The 20354-nt window shown below is 45.8% G+C and overlaps 2 protein-coding genes across 2 annotated transcripts; both read left to right on the top strand.

The window, feature by feature from the left end:
* Window positions 1–4253: 4253 nt before the first annotated feature.
* On the top strand, window positions 4254–4859 carry LOC308041795 (testis-specific serine/threonine-protein kinase 6-like; the record flags this gene model as incomplete). Its single annotated transcript, XM_080346704.1, has 1 exon — window positions 4254–4859. The coding sequence occupies one exon, from the start codon at window positions 4254–4256 to the stop codon at window positions 4857–4859; it is 606 nt and encodes a 201-aa protein (XP_080202830.1).
* An 8206-nt stretch (window positions 4860–13065) lies between these two features.
* On the top strand, window positions 13066–19975 carry NABP1 (nucleic acid binding protein 1). Its single transcript, XM_080346637.1, has 6 exons — window positions 13066–13166; window positions 13291–13429; window positions 16414–16485; window positions 17666–17738; window positions 18009–18075; window positions 19551–19975. Exons 1-6 carry the CDS (start codon window positions 13076–13078, stop codon window positions 19736–19738), a joined length of 630 nt encoding a protein of 209 aa, XP_080202763.1. The 5' UTR covers window positions 13066–13075; the 3' UTR covers window positions 19739–19975.
* Window positions 19976–20354: the final 379 nt, after the last annotated feature.

Below are 20354 nucleotides of genomic sequence, written 5' to 3'. Positions count from 1 at the left end.
CCTCGGCCCATCACCCTGAGAAGCAGGTTGGATGCAGATGCTGCCTCATCGCGCCCTGCAGCAGGATGGAGATGAGATGATTTGGCTGCTTCGTGGTGCTTTTATATCTCATCCTTTGGTCCATTTGCCACCCCTCTGCGAGTAGGTGCGTTACAAATGCTTTTGCAGACCTTCAGCTTTTTTGTTATTTTATTTTTAATTTTAATTTGTTTAATGAAAAGTACAGAGGTATTTTATTATTTCTTTAGCTCCTAAAGGTCTTTGTTTGGTTTTGCCCATTTCCACTTTGGAATTTTCCCAGGTAAGCTCCGTTGTCTTCGTTTAGTTTCCTGAAGTTCAGGTATAAAGCTCAAAGCGATGTGTGGACTTTGCCATTTGGCTACAAGGCTCATCCCTACCCAGCCTTACGTTCCTCTCCCTCTGCTCTGCTCTTGTTTCTGGATAGAAATGAGATCAGCTTCAAGGCTTGGCGTAATTTCTTGTGCAGCCTCCACGCTGCATTTAAGGAGTTTAATGGTTGCGCAGACATCACTAAGAGCTCCCTTCCTTGCCTCTAGAAACTCTGCGGCTTCTCCCATCCTGCCTGTTTCTCTAGTGCTTTTTGAAATTTTTGCATCAGAAGTGAAACTCATTCCTTCCTGAAGATAAGGAAATTTAATGATCACTCAGTGAGGGTCACTAGGTTTCTTCGTGGACCTATTTTCCTCCGCCGAGCTGGACACCATTTGAGACCTAGGGCTTGCAGGCAGCATTTGGAAGAGCCCAAAGAGGCTGGAGGTGTTGTTGCTAATTGTTATAGTTATCACTGAGGAAAAGGCATCAGTGACCAGAGTTTTTGGTTGGAGTTTTGTGTGTTTAAATGATAGTAGGGCTAGTGAACACACAGCACCATTTTTTGTTAAAGATGCCTCCTACTTAATGAAGCATTACACAAAAACTAAATTGTCCCCAGATAGTTTTAGTTGAGAGTATTCGGGTAATACACAGAGCAACAGCTTATTAAAATGGAAGAAGCAAACAAAAATAATAATGATGAAAGGGACCCTTGATTCAAAGTGATATTGCTTGTCTTACAGCATCGACATTTGTGTCAATACCATATTAGTGGTAATCAAATTCCTCATTGTCTGCTGCAATGTAACCAACTCCTCGGGTATAAAACTCCATTAATCATGGAGGTGTGCTCTCTGTGTCTGTGTTGGTGGGAAGATAAATTAGCTGGTGCTCTGCAGATCTGCTGAAAGAGAGGAGGGCGTGTGTTGAGTATAGATGGAGAAGAATAAGCAAAGCCTACTCCTAGATCTTTTTCATTGACATTTTATCTGTGCCAAGCTGAAGAATAGTTCAGAGACTGTAATTTTATTAACTATCCTGCATCATTTGGTATCATATTTTTTTTCATTTTAGAGCAAAAGAAAGTGTATTTCTGTGCTTAAGGAAACAGGTTGCAGGAGTTGAGTTTCTGTAAATCTACAAATCGTACAGACCAGCTTAAAATGGGAGCATGCTGCTAAATTTTATAGTTGTCTTGGTCCCGACAGAAACAGCAATGCTGTCAGCAGACTCTGGAGACCTAAGTCTGCCAAGGATCTCTTGCATGATGTTCGGTGTGTCACTTCATTTTGCTCTACCTTGCTTCCCCTGTCTGAAGCTTGGAGAAAAGGAGGCTGAGGGGAGACCTTTTCGCTCTCTGTAACTACCTGAAAGGAGGTTGTACCATGGAGGCTGTTGGTCTCTTCTCCAAAGTAACAAGTGACAGAATGAGGGGAAATGGCCTCAAGTTGTGCCAGGGGAGGTTTAGATTGGATGTTAGGAAACATTTTTTTGATAGAAAGGGTTGTTGGGCATTGGAACAGGCTGCCCAGGGCAGTGGTGGAGTCACCATCTCTGGAGGGGTTTAAAAGACACAGAGATAAGGTTCTTAGGAATGTGGTTTAGTGCTAGATTTTAGGTTACGGTTGGACTCGATCTTGAGTGTCTCTGCCAAACAAAATGATTCTATGACTCTATGAAATACAGGTAACAATCCTCCCTGCATCCCAAAGGCACAGCATTAATAACGCCAAATTAACATGCACGAGATAGATTCAAAGAAAGAATGGTAGGCATGTTTTCTTTTTTTAAAATACTCGTGTTCCTGAGGCCTTGTGAGGTGAGGATGTGCTGCACATGGTGGATGCCAGCTGGCCGGACGGGGCAGCATTGAGGCTCTGCACCATCCCTGGCTTTGTCCTCGCAGCTCTATCTACACCCCTGGGAAAGCCACTCACGGTGCGTGCCATCAGCAGGGTGCTTGGTAAAGAAACTTGTGGTTTTGCTCCAGTCTGGATCAGGTGCATGAGGAAACTTCACTCCTGGTATCTTTTTTCCCAGTAATGCCCCCGTTGTTTTCTAGAGCCTGTTCTTATCCCAGTGACTCACTTCCATATAGTTTGTGCTTCAGCCCAAGATGATGTGCAGGCTATCAAAAGGGCTGTATGGTAGAGGAGGTGATTTCAGGTACTAGAGCATTGAAATTGGTGGGGGTTACCTGAGGAACCAGTTTTATTTAAAACTGATCATACCTTCAGTATCTCCAGTTGCAAAGCGATGACAGTGCTTCTTACCTTCTGACATTGAGCTCCCGGTAATAAAAATGCCAAGCGTTGTTGCTGTGTATAGTGTGACAGGGCTCTGCTCTGTCAGACAGTTTAGAAATCTTTGGTTGTCCATAGCAACCTGAAGGCACTGAAATATCGGCTTGCACGTCACGTGGTGGTTTGAAATGCTGCTGTTGCTGGAAAAGGCTCTAGGAAAAGACTCCCTGCTTTGTCCCTGTGTTGACGTTCTCCCATCACTCCTAGCCACACCATGGAGACATCTGCTCCTGCCAGCACAGCGGTTCTTACCAAGTTATTGGCCCAAAGTGGTGGATGCATTAACATTGCAGGGTTCCCCCTCCATTGCAAATGTCCCCAATTAACCCACTGGATCATCCTAAACCTGTTCCCAACCTTGTCAAAGGTTGCACCTCGACGTACTTCAGAAGACCCACCTGCCAGCCAGCTACTGCCCGCTCTGTACTGGTGTGGGGTGTTGTGACAGCCCCGAGAAGGTCACTGCCACGGGTGCTTCATCACCCCTGTCACTGCCCAGCTCCTCAATACACCGAGAGCCAGAGCCCAGGCTGGCTGTGCAGCTTTGCCCAGCCGCCCATGCCAGATTAGAGCACAGAGACGTTGTCAGCAGCTCCTGTGCCTCTGGCAGCACACAGTCCCTGCTGTCATTAGGCTTGGATGTCCTCCAAGATGGCAGGAACTCCAGAAGCTGCAAGTCTAACCTTGGGGGAATGTAGGTGGGACTGGGATTCCAGGCAATGTCATCCTGGGAGTCTTTCAGCTCCAGTGACCAGTTTACATATTCCTGACTTGACACAGCAAAAAAAAAAAAAGAGATTTATAATCTGAAGGCTTCAGTCTTTTTAATCTCTATTTCTACCAGTAATCCTCTCCCTGAGAGCAGGCACTACTCATGCAAGTAGTGCTCCTGGCTTCAGCACAGTGTCTTTGGCCTGCCTGCCTTAATGTAAACTAAGATTGCTTTTGGCATCTGTGGAATCCTAAAAAAATTAAAGCAGTGAAGCGTGATCGAGGGCAACGGGCTTTATAGAGCCAGGAGGTCAGGCTGGAGTTTACATTCGCTGCTAGCAGTTCCAGGGGGTTGCAGGCACAGGCAAGGCAGATGAATTTCCTTTCTGACCACAGAATAAACACTGTGTGTGGGGTAAATATTAAAGGAATTACTGTAATGGGGTGGAAAGAGAGGAGGGCTCCATTGTCAAAGGTAAAGGATGTCTGTTAACCTGATGTTCCCATGTTGCAGATGCTGCTTATTGGAGTGTTTGGGAGCCAAGAGGTAAAGCCCTAAACAGGGTCAGTCAATGTGCAAAGACAATGATCACTCTCCCAGCTTTTTGAGTTTCATGCAATTGTGGCCATTGCTCATTTCCATTATCGTGATGGTTTAACAGTTCTGTGCCTGTGACTGTGCAGCCTGATTCACATGGGAAATGCTTTGTAGAACCTAATAAGCACTAAGGTGCGCATCCTCCACACTGCCATGGCAACGGTGGGATGCAGGAGAGCTGGGAGCTCCATCTGCCATGAGCTGCTGCACCTTAGCAAGAGAACTACCCTTTGGATGTTCATATATTAAACCTTTCAAATCCTGGAGGAAATCCTCAGCCTCACTTAAGCCTGTTGGGATCACACATCATGCCAAGAAGCAGCGCAGGAGACAAGCTCCTCTGTGAGCTGGGCTACAGGCTGGGTCACACCTTAGGGGAGGGCAGCTTCTCCAAGGTGAAAGCGGCCACTTCCAACAAGTACAAGGGCCCCTTGGCCATCAAGGTGGTGGACCGACGACGGCTCCCCTCAACCGTCATGTACAAGTTTCTGCCCCGGGAGCTCTCCATCATGCGCAAGATCCGGCACCCCAACATCGTGCACGTCTTCGAGGTCATCGAGCTCTGCAATGGGAAGCTCTATGTGGTGATGGAGGCAGCAGCCACTGACCTGCTGAAGCTGGTGCAGCAGCTGGGGAAGCTGCCTTGTGTCTCCAGGGCCCGGGACATCGTTGCACAGGTGGTGGGGGCCGTGTCCTACCTGCACGACCATGACTTGGTGCACCAGGACCTCAAGTGCGAGAACGTGCTGCTCAGGGCTGATGGCTGCCGGGCCAAGCTCAGTGACTTTGGGTTTAGTAAGGAAGTCAACGGCAACCCAGACCTGAGCACCACGTTCTGCGCGTCAGCGGTCTGCACAGCAGAGACCTCCATGCCACAGCAACCCCCTGAAATCAGAGACCGGCTATCGAAATGATGCTCCGACATCATTCTTATGCTTCTGTGTGTTGGGTCACCTGCACCTTGATGAGCTCTCCCAGGAGAAGAGCCTGCATGACCGTCACCACGGCACAGAACAGCTTGTGCAACATGGGCTCCACGTGAGCTCTCTGCACCCTCCCCCAGTGCATCATTTGGCTGAAAACAGACAGTACTTACTGCTAATGATGTGTTGCTCTGCTACCTGCTAATTAAGGAGAGCTGCAAAGTTGAGATGAGTGTTATCTGGGGTAGTGACCACCGAATTCAGTGAATGCGGAAGTGGAGGATAAAAAAATTTAAAAAGAGAATCTGAAATAGCTAATACAACAATGGGATCTGCCCCCCTGCCACTTTCTTCAAGAGTTACTGGTATTCCTGTTCAGAAATAGACCAATATAGATTGGAATAAATGTATGTAAATGTCACGGTTCCTAACTCTAGGGGAGTTAACTGTGGTAGGAAAAGCCATTCTTATCTGGCTGGAAAAGAAATCCAGTCATACTGGCAGAGACACACTTTGGAAAAATAAAGAGCAGGGAAGAGAGGATGCCGTGGTTCTGCAGGGACGGTGTGCTGGAATGGCGGAGATTCCACCTTGGTAGCCGGGCTGGCAAATGTCATCAGGGGTTTTTCTTTAAACAGCATGTATGCGTTGCAGTTTCGTTATAGTACAAATATAGCACTGGCTTTCAAAACCAGAAAGGTGCCACCAAGCTTCTGAAAGTAACATCTGGTTAAAACCTGGCTTACGTGGACGTTTTAAGAACTTGTTGTATTATGAGATAAAAGTGAGCTTGAATGTGGGAAACATTGCAACACATCTGGGGAAATACAGATTTTTCTCCCAAATCTAGCAATTCCCAAACTGACTGTACCCACTTTCCTTAATATCTCCTCATCTGTTAACCAAATAAAATATCCATTACTTTACAGTCATTTCAATAGTTTAATATACCATGGATAATATGGCTGGATTCTATGAAATGCAAGACACTACACTGGTATAAAATACTACTTGTTTCATCAGTATTGCAAGATAAGTGATTTGTTTTTCTAGGATTTTGTTTTAGTTTACCTAACAATATTTTAAGAGCGTATAAAACAGTAGCCTAACAAATCTCTAGTCTAGCTTACTGGAAAAACTCCATCTTGATATAGGAAAAATCAGAGAACCCAGCAGGACCTAAAACACTGCTGCAGAGGGAGGAAGACAGAACTTTGACAAGAAAACCATGTTGGCTTTAATCTTTCACACTGAAGCCCAGGTATAGACATGCCCAATGGATTAAGACTGATTATGCTAAAGCCTTCATCGTATGAAGTAAGTCACCACGGCAAGAACTACACTCGAGGCTCACGGTCACCTGCCAGCAAAGGCTCTGCCAGGTCACCTGGAGTATTCAGGTTGTTGCCACTTAGAAAATCCTTTTTTTTTCCACTGTTGTCATTGACACTACAGTTAATCATTGCAAAGATGTGTGAGAAAAAGAGGACCAAGTTTCAAATCTGAAGTAGCCTCATTCAGATTTTTTTTGCTATCATATTTAGCCTTTGGAGCAGAGGCTGAGGGTATTTTTTTTCTTGCAATGGCTGGGCGGAATTTTTGAGGATTGGCTCCTACTGCAGTTCAAGGTGTCAGGCACAACCCTCAGATTGTATCAGGTGGAGGTCAATATCCACAGAAAGATGACTTACATAAAACAGTTGGACTGATGCTCTTCTATTTCTTTATAAATTACAAAAGAAAGTTGAAATATGTGTAATACAAAATAATTTTCTTGTCTGCTAAGATTTCCATATTGTCCAGCTTGACTGGAGAACTTAATGAAACTACTGCATCAATAGATAATACAACTGCAAACTGAACAACTTTTAGTCCTCCAACTACAGAAGACCTTTTTTATTTGCTTGTTAAGCTTAATTCCAATAGTTAATTATTCTTTTTGCAGAAAATATATTTTATCAAGTATTATGTAATAGCACCCTGCAGTAAAGAGGAGGCTCTTAGAAATGCTTTAAATATAACCTCAACAGGAAGAGTATACTTGGCAGCACCAGCATCTTCTTGGTTAAAAACACAGAAAAAATTAGTCCTTACAAGACTTGAATTTTTAGCTCTCCTGTATATATATCCAAAAGTAACAGGAAAGGAATAAAGTGACTTTCTACACAACATGAAGGCAGTAATATTTTACTATTATTAAGGCCTTTTATTGGCCATGGAGACCCAGCAGAACACAAACAGTAGTTATATCACAGCAGTACAAGTTTTATAATAGCAGAAATGCACCCAATCGGCAAATATGAAATAAAATTAAATTAAAGCTGTGAAGGCATCTGATGCCTTGGGATAACCACTTCCCCAAGCAGTGCTGGAGTGCTGGTTAGGAGTCGCTTCCCTCTCTCCTAAAGTGAAGTTGCATTCACTGAGACATCTGATAAGTCTTTTTTCTCTTTTTTTTTTTTAAAGTGTGGGCAAAATCCACTTTGACTGTGTGGTACCCACTCCCCTGGCACTACAGTGAGAACTAAATCAGACCTCTAAAGGTTAATGTAGGCGTAAGATGCCAGGATAGAATGATCAGCGGGTGGTTTGCAGCTGATGACTGAGGCTGGAAACCTGAGAGCCTGTTGCACAGTTTTCGTGCCTGGAGTTTCTGCGGGATCACAAGGAGCCAGACAGCTCTGTCCCTGTTTGTGCAATGCTGGAGCAGTGCAGCTGTGCTTCCCTCCTGAGCTGAATTCAAATGGCAAAATCCATTTCTGAGTAACTTGCAGCATGGATGGTCCTTTTCTGAGCTGCCCTGCCTGGATCTGGGAGTATCCCAGAATCTGTGTTTCTGAATGATGTGTCAGTCATCAGCACCCCCAAGAGCTGGGAAGCCCTAGGAAACTTATACTGTACTCAGTTTATTTTTCCATTCCCTCCCACACTGTAACACAACACTGTGCAGCAGTACAGACAGAAGTAAAACGGCTCCTACAAACACCTTATCACTATGAGTCAGGCTTTTTAAAAAAATTTATTTTCTGTTGTAAAACATCCCAAACAACAACTTGGTTTGTCTTAAGCAGCATCTTTCCAGAGATGGTCATCAGAAAGGACCATTTAGAGCACTCATGTGATTTCCCATGCATCAGTGGTTTTCAGAAGAAACAGTTTCCTTTGTTATCCCATCCAGATGGGAATGTCAATTTTATATATGGTCATAAAATGGAAGTAGAAATGCAAAAGCTGTGGTACAAAACCTCTTTGTGTCGCTAGTGGCACTTGAAATGTGCTGCACTGCCAGGCTTGTTGTTTTGAAAGAACATTTTTTTAATCTGCTGACCCTTTTTGGCCCAGGTGAATGGTTCTTAGGTCTTTTCCTGATGTTGTAAACAGGAGTGATAATGTGCAGCCTATGGAAATCTGCTAGGTACTCATTAGTCACTGACACACAGCTTTGCACATCAGAATACATCTACAGGTGCCACAGGGAGACAGCAAGAAAGAAAAATGTGTCGTGCTCTGAGGTAAACAGCTTGATTCCCTATTAGCCTGCAGGAGGCTGAATTAGTAATTTATGAAGCCCTTTGCCACGATGAGATTTGTTTAGTCCGCTTAGGATTTATTTTTTTCACTGTTAACACAGAGCTAAACAACTGAGACTGTGTCTACATGCTCTTTTGCAGAGAGGCGCTTGCTCTCTGCCCTGCATCTGCCCTGTACAAGCCACATCATGGCCACGTTGTCAGCCTGGCGCAGAGGGTAGGGCTATAATTTTCATTCCCACAGTTACTCATCCCAGCACCGCACTCCCCTTTTTCTCCACCAGGTATTGCAGCTGTTTCTGACTCATTAGTGAAGCTGTTCACCCAACAAGAACGCACTGGTCAGACCCAGAAGAGAGGTGGTGACTACCTGGGGCAGGGTAGGGGTCAGCACATTTTCATCCAGCTCTGTGGCAGTGCGAACAAAAACGTGGTTTCTCTGCCTATGGAACAGACCTGTGCGAAGATCGGGGTTTTCTTCCATCTTTAACACACTCTATTGCTTATATGGTATATGCTTATAAAGGTAGAAGCCCATATTGTTAAGACCACTAACAAACTTTTAGGAAAAAGCAAACACTGCTGCAGAAAAAAAAAAAAAAAAGAGAAGAAACCCAAATCCTCATTACACAAAATAAATCCAAACCAAATTAAATCTTCAAAGCCTCCTTCCTGGACATAAATCCCCTGTTTTTCTTTTGAAGGTCAGATGATGCAAGACCAACACTGAGCTTCCAGCCCATCAGCCTCTCCGGAGCCAGGGTGATGTGGTCTGTCTGCGTTACCTCCTCCAGGCACTTGGTGAGAAGCAAAACCCTTCCTGGGATGGAAAGAGTTATGAGATCCTCCTCATGTCTTGGGGCATGTGTTGCTACCCTGAGGGTGTCACGGGATCAAGTGGTGGGTGCAGGAATCACCCCTGGCAGAGGCAGGGCTGGTAACAGGAGAATGCATTTATAAAGCCTTTTTGAAACATTGCCTCCCCTGGCTACCGTGAATAGGAAGGTAACTTATTTTCCCTATGAAAAAGATGAGTTACTGTACTGGTTTAGGTGACTGGGACTGGTGTCCTCGTGGAGTGGGGGTTATTCTGGCATAGCTACAGTGGGAAAGTGCTAATCCCCTCATCTGCACTTAAACATGTCTGATGAAGGAGCAAGGCTGTGCGGTCTGGTTTTTGCTATAGCGCTTGCTGGAGATGCAAGAAACAGCAATTGTGAAGCCCCATGATCTCCAAGACTTGTTGTGCATAGTCCTTTGGAGTACTAATTGAAAAGCTGAGGCACTAGTTCCTATGCTCTCCATATGTATGGGATGAATTTACACTCAAGCCCAGGTCCAAGCCCAGAATCACAGCCGAGCAAGAAAATTGTCCTAAAATTACCTCACAACAGGTCTGTGTTCTGAGCCGGCAGCAGGACCAGATGCACGAAACTACCCTGAACCCAAGTGAGTGTGGATTCCCCACCGCATCTGTCCCACTGGCTTTTGGGTTGAAGTTCCTCTTAAACCTGTGTGGAGTCATTCATCTTTCGTTGGGGATATCCTGACCCCAACAGCTGCTCAAGAAATGCTGAAGGCACCAAACCACTGGTTTTTGGGGGTTTCCAGAATGCCAGACAGGCTGCCAGCTTGCTAAATGGGTGCTGAAGCGCAACCAACGTTAAAAAACAGCTGACTGAAACTGTGCCTTAAGTCAGGAGCTTGTCAGATGTATGGTAGTCACCTGGTAAGGCTTGGTTAAAGGCGGCATTTGGGAGCTTCCATACATTTTTAATCTTTGTGTACAATAAAATATTAAACATCAGCTCTTGCTGGCAGGTTTCTTGCAGGAAGATCTGCTCTGGGACTCCGGTAGCACTGAATACTGAGCAAGTGAAAGAAAAGGGGGAGTTTGGACCAATGTCTCTGCTGGCATAACTCCACTAAAGCCAGAGGGTGAAATCCCAGCCCTGCTGAGATGCACAGGATTTCTGCCAGACTTATGACTGCTGAGAACTCTTTTAACAACTCAACCCTGATTTTGCTTTGGACTGAAACCTCCCCAGGAGTCTTAGCCTACAAACACATCTCTTGCACACAGAAGAAAAAATGTTCCGTAGCAAGCAAATGAGCTTGGAAACGGATTTAACTTCATCAGTGGAACCCGTGCTGCAGACATTCATCACGGGCTAAATTTGGTTGGTGTGGTAAGACGCTGACCATGCAGCACCCGCAGCCATGGAAAGGTTCCTGCCTTGGCTGCAGTCACACAATTTATTCGACACGCTCCCTGTTGCTCCTGGGAACTGCATGAGCAGAGTTTTGGTGTGACCCACTCATGTAGTCAGTGCTCCTCAACATCATTTTCTAAGATCAAGTTACTGCAGGAACCCCAGATACTGACAATGCATCTCTTGCTTCTCTCTTTTCACCGCATCTTGCTGACATGGCTTCCAGACTTCTTTTTAGGCCTATCTGTTGTTATAGGGTATTTGAGAATCTTCTGGAAGCTCTTGTGGCTGAAGATACACCCGCATCAAAGCTCTCTTGCTCCTTCTGTTTGCAGAACAGTGACTACGCCCCAGCAAGGTCAGAAAGCTGGTGCTTTTGTCACCCATGGCTGCGACTTGATGGCCTTACGGTTCTGAGGTTAAAAAAGAAACAGGAAAGAAGATGCTAGAAAAACAACTTGAATTAATAATAATTCTAGTTTATTTATAAAGAAGCGAGGGAGAAAAAAAATAATTTGTTTTGCAGGTCACCTTCACAGCAAATAGGAGTCATTCAATTGCTGCTGGATAATACAAAGAGTCGGCAATTGGAATTATGATTAAAAAAATATGAGCAAGATTTTCAGCGTTTCTTTGTGAAATAAACAGAGAAAAACTGTTCGTCAATGCGGAACAGACACTGTAAACACTGCCTTAAAAGGAATCTGGAAGGAATGTGTATGTCCCTGGTAATAACATGGAAGATGACTGGCTCTGTCTTTCCAACACAGTCCCAGTCCCTTCTGGATCCAGAGGGAGTTTGTGAGCTTGCTGTCCTGCTCCATGCATCAAGATTTCACAGAGTGTGGAGCTCCGCATCTCTTTTTCCATTTGAGAAGACATATGAAATACTTCACAGAATCACCAAATCGATGTTGTTGGCTGGGGCCTCTTGCGATCACCTAGTCCAGCCTCCATTGAGGAGGGTGAGCTAGAGCAGGTTGCCAAGGATGGTGTCCAGTCTGGTTTTGAATACCTCCATGGATGGAGACTCCAAAACTTCTCTGGGCAACTTGCTCCAGTTTTTGAGCACCCTCACGATTAAAAAAAAGAAGCTTGTGTTCAGATGGAATCTGATGTGTTTCAATTTGCCTGCACTAACATTGCACAACGTTTGCTGGAGCACAGCTCCAGTGTGACAGAACACGTGGCCAAGTGTTTCACAACTGCTGTGACTGATGGATTGCTCACAGAAATAAAAGGCGAAAGCCCAGCTAGCTAAGCCTGGCTCTGGAAAGGAGAAGCAAAGTGTACATGCTCTGCTTCCTTTCCTAAGGAGAGCTGTGTTACAGAACCATGTGCATATCTTTGGGCTGTTCTGTAGCAGGGAACTGTCCTCAGAACTCTCCAGCCAAGGATGTCACAAGGCTGAAGGGCCCTGTCCTACTCACCGGCTTTCCCCTTGAAGGTGCATTCCCCTCATGACTGACCCAAGCAGCCAAGCTCAGGCACATGGATGCTGGCAGAGATCAAGGCACTTCTGTGGCCCTTTCAGTGCTCAGCAAGCCTTAGGCTCACGTTTTTGGCACAGAAAACTTCAAAGCATCAAACCATATAACCACAGACTTTCCTTGTGCCCACTGCATGTGTCTCCAGCAGTGATACAATGAGGTGCAGCCCTGCAGACACACGGCCGCCACACAGCACTCCCACCCTCCTGCTCGGCAGCCTTTGCTGCTCGGTGGTGACAGACCGATTAGCCCATATTCCCGCCTCCCTCCCTTTTTTTTTCCCCCAAGGAAGGAGCCCGGAACCGCTGCGGAATCACCCTCCAAGGAATCTCCAGCACAAGCCCTCTCTCGGTCTTATGACCGGGCCTTAAAATGGTGTGGGAATGAGGCGTATGGCTTCTTAACGCCCCTCTGCCCGCTGCTGGCCGAACACCGGGGCGCTGCAGGGCTCGTTTTGTGGGGACAGGGGAGGGAGCGAGCACGGCCGGGCAGGCGGCGAGGCAGCCCGGCCTGCCCCTAGCCATGGCCATGGCGGCGGCGGCCACGAACGGAGAAGGACAAGATGGCGGCGGCGCTAGCCCAATCAGCGCGCGGCCTCGGCTCGCGCCCGCCCGCTGCCCAGTCCCGGCGCTCCACGTACCCCCGGACAATTCCATTCGGCACCGTCTTCCCCCCCCCGCCCGGTGGCTGAGGTGGGCCCGCCCAGTTGGTATAAAAGAGAGCGCAGCGCACATGTGCTCCTCAGTGCCGGCGGGAGCGGGAGGGAGGGGGTCTGGTGTGTTGGTGGTGTCGTGGGGAGAGGGAGCGGTGGGGGTCGAACAGTCAGCGCGCAGCCCCTCGGTGCTTGTGTCCCTATCCCCTGTGAGGGCTGCAGGTGCCCCTTTGCCTGGCCCTGCGTTCCTGCCGCCGCTTCCCCCCCGCGGGATGCGGGCTCGGCCCGCCCCGCCGGCCCTATTCCCCGCGCCGGCCGCAGCATGAGCGCGGCGAGCGACACGTACCACCTCATAAAAGACATAAAACCCGGATTGAAAAACTTAAATGTCGTCTTTATTGTGCTGGAGATCGGTAAGTGGCGCCCGGCACGCCCCACCCCCGGGCCGCCCACGCGTGTCCCGCGTTGCGGGGGGAGGGGGGGCGGCGGGGCCGTGTCCCGCCCCGACCCCCCCTTGAGCCGCCGTTCTCCCCGCAGGGCGAGTCACCAAGACGAAGGACGGGCATGAAGTGAGGTCCTGCAAAGTGGCGGACAAGACGGGCAGCATTACCATCTCCGTGTGGGACGAGATCGGCGGCCTCATCCAGCCGGGGGACATCATCCGCCTGACCAAAGGGTGCGTATGGGGCCGGGGGGTTCCCCCGGGGCAGCCCTTTGTCACCGCGGTGCGGGGCTGTGAGCGGGCACGGGTGGCACAGCTCACCCCGTCTTGTGACCCAGGCAGCGCCCTGAGATCACTTCTCAAATTAAAAGCCTCCCCCTCCGCCCCAGAACACGCTCACCGCGAGCACACGCTCTAGTCGGTGGTTAGGAGGGGCTTGTTTTTAACGAGGAGGTGGTGGTGAAGAGATTTGGTTCGGCTTAAGAGGAAACTCCTTAGGAAAATACTTCTTTTTTGGGGACGAGAGGGAAATGCAACAGTCTGGTCTGTAAATCAAGCAAGTTCTTATTTTTACAGCCAATTCTTTACTTTAGCAGTCAGCTCCTTAGTGGAAGGAGGGGATGATTAATGTCTCTCATGCAGAAAAGTTGCTTTTCCTTGCAGTGGAGTTAACAGAAATGACAGGCAGAAAAGGAGAAGCTTGTCAAATTCCCTATAAAAATTAATGCTATAGCTACACTGTGTAGTGTGTTAGTTTCGTTATGTGTAGTTCATTTATTTCAGAGAGTGGGTTTATATTTTTTTTAAAAAACCCTTACATTTCCTATCAGTGTTGAAAGAATACTAGCTTCGGTTTGCGAATCCTTTTCCATGTCATTTGAATTGTCAGTAGCAAAGCAATAATCAGTTTCAGTTCTTCCTGCCAGTTACGTTGCACTTAAAAATCCATTACACTGATCCTTTGGCCAACAGCACACCAGGAGATGGTGGAACTACAGCATGTGTAAGGTCATTTTAATTTGTTTTCATGAAAAAGTACATAGAAGGTTACTCAGTGGAGCTACTGAGCTGCTTCTAAGTGGCTCATTTGAGTGTAATTCCTGGTTTTGGAGTGAAATTGGATGCCCCTTGCCACCAAAAACCACTGCTGCTTCCTCCTATGCAAATGTCCTTTTACACGAAGAACCAGACTGATTTCTCAGCAGAGGTGGTTCTGGGAAAGCTGGGTTACATGGGGTGCTGGGACGCTGAGATGCATGGAACTAAACCAGAGTTCTGGACCAGCACGAAGACATTGAAACAAATTAATAGCGATACTGTTCAGCAGAGTAACTGTACTCTGCTCTGTGACTGGCTTACTGTAGCTGCTCTGGTGCTTCAGTGCAACAAATGGGATGGTTGTTGCATCCCTTCATGTCAAAATTGTGTTTGGCTTGCATGAATTAAATTTATGAACTGGCATCACTGTTCCTGGTGGGTGGCTAAGTCATGCCTTCATTTGCATGAATTGCACGCTCACTTAGGACTGCGTAGGGAGTTAAAAATGGCTAAAGCTAAATACGTTCTGGTTTGGCTCTCATCTCAAGAAAAATGCCTTCACACTGGCATACAGGTTTCTCCAAACACAGTTTTATCCTCAAATAGGATTAATTTGAGTGTGTGATGTTGCCATTGCAAGGCAGGTAAATCTCAGTTCTATAGGTTCATTTGACTTTTCAGTGCAGGATGCTCGCTGTTACAAGCAGAAAAGCCTAGCTAGGCCCCACATGAAAAAATGTCCTTTTTCTCTGCTGAATTTCAAGCTGTAGATGCATTCCTCTGCAAAAGCAGACACTTACTGATTTTTGTCATTGGCTAATTAACTCATTACAGGAAGCTGCTGCAGTTAATTTGTACATTTGAAGTTAGTTCTGGAGTTTAATGCTTTATGGCCTGCACTTTCTGAGACAAAAACAAATGCTTGTGTACATGAAATAACTTTGTGCTGTAGGTTATCAGTCCTATGATTTGCTGGGTCCTGTCCCAGTAAACGTTTAACTTATGTTTATTATTTGGTGGGTCTTTTCCTTAGTGCTTTGCCACAAGGCTGTCCAACTAGCTGCATATTTTAATCGTAGAGGGGATCTTTAAAGTGAAAGGTAGCATTATGAAGAGCTTTAATCCTCTTTCTGGATGGAAAACTCCTGAGACAGGCACTAGATAACAATGCTTTGCTGCTTGTCCCGAAGTACCAAGGAGGTTATCAGTGCATTTGGCATTATGGTTCTGTTCCACTGACCTGACTCCTCCCTGCTGCAGCCGATGACTTCTAGTCTCAGCAGATAAGGCAAAGGGCTCGAGGAAGGTTTGTTATCTGTGTTCCAGAGATAGACCCGAAGCCTACGGAAGTGGTGACTTGTCCAGATTATCTCTGACTTGCGAGAGTGCAATAGCTGGGGCTCCCAAATTCCTTTGCTAAAAGACACCCATATTCCTGTAAACTCCCTTGCGCTGCACCTGGGTTTCTGGTCTGCGTTTTCATTATTTTTTTTTTCACGTACTTGATGCCCCTCACTGAAAGGAACAACTATAGAGAAAGTTTTGCATAACTCAGATTCCAGTGCTTGAAGTCAAGTGCCACTCTGAGGTCTGGAGTGCACTCCTGCTGTTTTGTAAGTTCTGCAATCAAAAAGTGTGTTCACTGTGTTTCTGTATGTCACTTGGAACATGATGATCAAACTTGTGCCTTTACAGAAATATCTGGTAAGGACATACACTGAAAAAGTAAGCACTTCCTATTATACATATTCAGTAGCAGTATTTATATTATCCAGTGGACAAACGTAATTCTTCCTGGCTTCTGCTGAAAGCAGAACTGAGAGTTGTCAGTGAATGGCAACACAGATACTGCTTTTGGCAAGGTGCCTTTCCTCTGCAGAAACAGTCATAAGGACTGCTTCAGCCAAGGAAAGAGCATCCAGTCTCAAAATAATTGGCTGATTTCCTGGAATTGCCAAAGGAGTCAGCTGAGCTTCTAGTACCTTTTGCTAGAAGTGGAACATGGGGATCTATTACATTTTAGCGTGGTAATTTTGGGGTCTTTGGGGCATTCTTTTAGTCTATTCCTGTTGATACGTAATACTAACTTTTGGAGGTAGCATGCTTCTGCTTTGTTTTTCCAACAGTGATATTTCTCATTTGTTGAGAGACACTGATTTCTTTCTCCTTTCTTGGGCCAGGTACGCATCTCTGTGGAAAGGATGCCTGACGCTTTACACAGGACGAGGAGGCGAGCTGCATAAAATTGGGGAGTAAGTATTGCATGTTTATACTTGCCATGTTATGTCCTGTTCTCAGCAGAGCATCGTGGGTAAGTATAAGACATGGTGGGTCTTAGTAAATGAAAGTGAGGGCAGCAAAGCCTGTTGATTGTCATGGATAGGTGTGGTACAGGCAACTGTGGTGTAACTTTTTACATGCTATTGTGGAAAGGAGCTCTGACGCTCTCTGTTTCTAGGTATGTTGAGGAAAATCTTCTTCCATCATGGTACAGGTCTAGGTTTTAAAGGAGGGGAATGCTATAAATGACAAGGGACTTAACTTGCATTGCTTACCTAGGCCTCAGCTGGAATAACTATTTTGGTGAAAGCCTTGTGTGTGTGTATCATGCTTTAGAGACAAGCAGTGCAAAGGAAGACAAAGGTGACTCCAGTGAATCATATCTAAACAGGAGTAGGCGTCATTAAACCTTCTTTAAACTGCCCACAAACTGAGGCGGAGACTCCTTCTGACTAAGAAAAAACATGAGTAACATACTTGACAACCAACAGGAAAAATAGCTTCATTTTCTAATGAGTAGTTCCCCTATTGCACAAAGTACGGTGGGAAGCCTCATAGTCATCAGGGAAGGGTGGTGACTTGTTGGATAGTTTCAAAAATGCCCACTGCTCAGCTGGATTTTTGTGAGGGATGACCTGCAGATTTTTGTTGGTGCAAAGCTGTTGCCTCAGAAGTGTCACACAGTGACTCTCCAGCAGGCTGGAGTAAGGCGAGTCCTCCTGGGGGTTGTGCCTTCCGGCAGGAGGTAGAAGCTCTACTTCTGCTTAACCAGTCCAAACTGCCTCATGATGCAAATCTTTCTTCCCCTCTGCCAAAATTTCCATCTGGTGAGTTGGTGGCCCTGTTCCTCCGTAGTCCACTTGAGTGGAAAAGGATGCTTTGGATTTCACTCCCAGTTTTGGAGCCTTCTGTTCTGTTACATTAATGGGACACTCCATAGCGTGGAAGTGTGTAAGTTTTTCCTGGAGATCTAATCCTATAAAGGGACCGAAGTGCTTTTTAATACCCATGGATACTCTGAACAGCGGGGCCTGAATTAGTTACTTCTAGGTGATGGGCTGTGTCGAAAACGTAATGCTCTTTGAGTTGTGGAGTTGAGATCTCTTTCAAAAATGGCTTTAGAACTTCCTCATAATCCTAATTTCTCCCCAGGTTCTGCATGGTATACTCAGAAGTGCCAAACTTCAGCGAGCCCAACTCGGAACACATCGGGCAGAACAAACTGGTATGTTAAACTTGCCTGAGGCTTCTGGCATAAAGTGCTCTTTGTTCTGAATATGTTACACTAGGCTGTGATCAGATGTGACTCCTCTGGAAAAATGGACTTGAAGTGATATATAGGCAAAAATGAGCCTATAATTAGAGTAGCAGATAAATTCCATGTGGAGCCACTATAAGAACGCAGGAAAAAAATCAGCTCTTTTCTGTAAAAATGTGAAATTTCTCTCTCTGATCCATGTCTTGTCTTTTTTTTTTTTTTTACATTTCTTTGAAGGCACAGGGTGAACAGAATAATAGTTCTGCATCAAGTAATATGGGTTCTTGTGCTTTTGGGCCACTGGGTAAGTTTTTTATTTTGTGAAAGAATGATAAACACTTAATGGAAATAAAAAGAAATTTATCTTGCTAAGGGTTCTCCACTCTGGGGTGAAAGCGCACTGTGCTCTGAAAAGTCTTTTAAACTGAGGCCTGAACCTGCATGCACATAAACATCAACGTTTCCTGAGTAATGGTTTCAGGATTTCTTCCCTAGAAGAGGAAGAAATCAGAATATTCAAGGTGCCTGTATCATGTAAAAGGACTTGACTTAATACTAAATTATTTTGAGCCTTTCAAAGAGTTTTTGCAGCACTTGAAGTTGTGGTTTTTTTATACTACCCGAAACCTAGGCTTTAAAAATTATTTATTTTAATCTTGCCAGTCACTTTGGCTTTCCTGCCAGGTTTGCTCCCTAAAACAGACATGGTTGTAATCTGAATTCCCACATTTGACCTAGCTAGATCACTTTTGTGATGTATTTAGACACTGAATCTTCAGTAAGTAAATGTTTCAAAGACTCAAGTGAGCGTAAAGTACGAAGGAACTGTAGCAATGGCCTGCCTGCACGATGCCCAGGCTTAGTACCTGGTGTTGTATAGCTAATTTCTTCTGGTGGGTGACAGCAATGGACCCATAACTTGCTGTTAAAAAGCTCTGTGTCACTTCAGTGCCCAGCTGCTTCCTCTTTAGCAACATTGTTTTCATTTCTGTTATTTTACTTCAGAGCTCTTTCTGTTCCTTTGAAAATCAATGATTCTGAGCAAAGCAGGGCAGAGTTTCCAGGCCTGTCTTTCCTCAGCACAGGCTTTTAGCCCACTTGGTGTGTTGGTACCTCCTTGGTGTCCCTGCTTTGGGTGCTGGACAGCTGTTGGCACTCATGCAGATCTTCTGAAACTTTTTGGTTTTCCTCTCGCTGTTTCTTGTGTGGTCTTTAAATGTAATTTCCTTTTGTCTCTTCTTTCTCTCCCCATGTGTCCTGTCATTCTGCCTTTCCAGCTCTTTCTACCAACGAAACACGAGCAGCGACGCTTATGATGCTCAAGTTCATGAGAACTTGGTGCTGAGTTGCTTCTGTGGCTGGATTTCACAAGGCAGCTCTGTGTGCTTTGTGTAGCCTGCTTTTCTGCTGCTGCTTTCTCCTTAATTTCTGCTACCCTCCTATCTCTCTGGAACATCTTTGTGTGTGACCTACAAGCCAGTGCATGTTTCTGAAAGCACCGGCCTTAGTTTCATGAGACTCCGGTCTCTCTCCTGGGCAAAGAATCAGTGTTCAACTCTGTGACCCTTCCTTAGTGGAGAGTTGAGGGGTAGAGATGGACAGGAGGTAGTTAGGGGGGAGGGGGAAAGGTAAGCTGTCGTTTGAGGTCTTGCAATGCCAGAGGGCTTTTCCTTCTGATGCTTGGCGTGTACTGGTTGCTGCAAATTCCATGTGTTCCCTGTTGGTGAATGGATTTCAGCCCACAGAACTCGTGATAACCTTTTTTTTCTGTCTTTTTAGGAAATGGTTTACAAACTGGACCAGAATCAAGTGGATTTCCGTTTACATATAATCACGGCCACACTTATGCAGGTAGTGGGAGAGGCAGTGGCCGAGGACCTGTAAATCCAGCACCAGCTAATAGCGTCCAGCCTCTTCCCCCTGCTGTCAGTAACGGGAGGGACCCACGCAGAGCCTTTAAAAGATGACTATGCCAAATGTGGTTGTACAGCTTGCTTAAACTCTACACTCTACTTGAACACTTATTGCACTTTTATTTATAGTTAACTGTGAACTAGTTTGTCCTTTTGTTTTGTTTTGTGGGGTTTTTGTTTTAACCTTTTGGTCTATGGAGCAAACTTGGATGTGATATATTTCTTGTTTTGCTTAGGGAAGCACAGTGAGTCTTCCCCATAAATTAAGGGGGTGAAGGTGGATATAAGAAAATAAGGGTAATGGGTTGAAGAGTCTCAGTGAAAACTTGGTACCCTTTGCTAAATGCAAGAAAATTTCAGTTACATGTATGTATGTATTTTTCTGTTTCTGTTGGTCAGCCATATAGCCTTAAAAGGTCTATTGCATCCTGTGCGTGCATACGTTGACTTCCATTAGGATTAGTGGGAGTTTTTCATATTGGAAGAGAAATGAAGGGGAATGGCAAAGATGCTCTTGTGAGCTAGGTGTCCTTGGAATTACTATAGCTTGTGAAAGCAATAACTGTAAAGAAATAGCAGTGTCAGCACCCAGTGGTGTCTCCTGGATCAGAGAATGGATAGCTCAGGTGAAAGTTGAAGATGTGGCAAGCATCTTGAAGCTTGACTTCTG

This window comes from Nesoenas mayeri, assembly GCF_963082525.1.
Source record: "Nesoenas mayeri genome assembly, chromosome: 6".
Taxonomy (NCBI): domain Eukaryota; kingdom Metazoa; phylum Chordata; class Aves; order Columbiformes; family Columbidae; genus Nesoenas; species Nesoenas mayeri.
The sequence above is the reverse complement of the archived record's forward strand: the minus strand, read 5'-3'. Positions and strand labels throughout refer to the sequence as shown.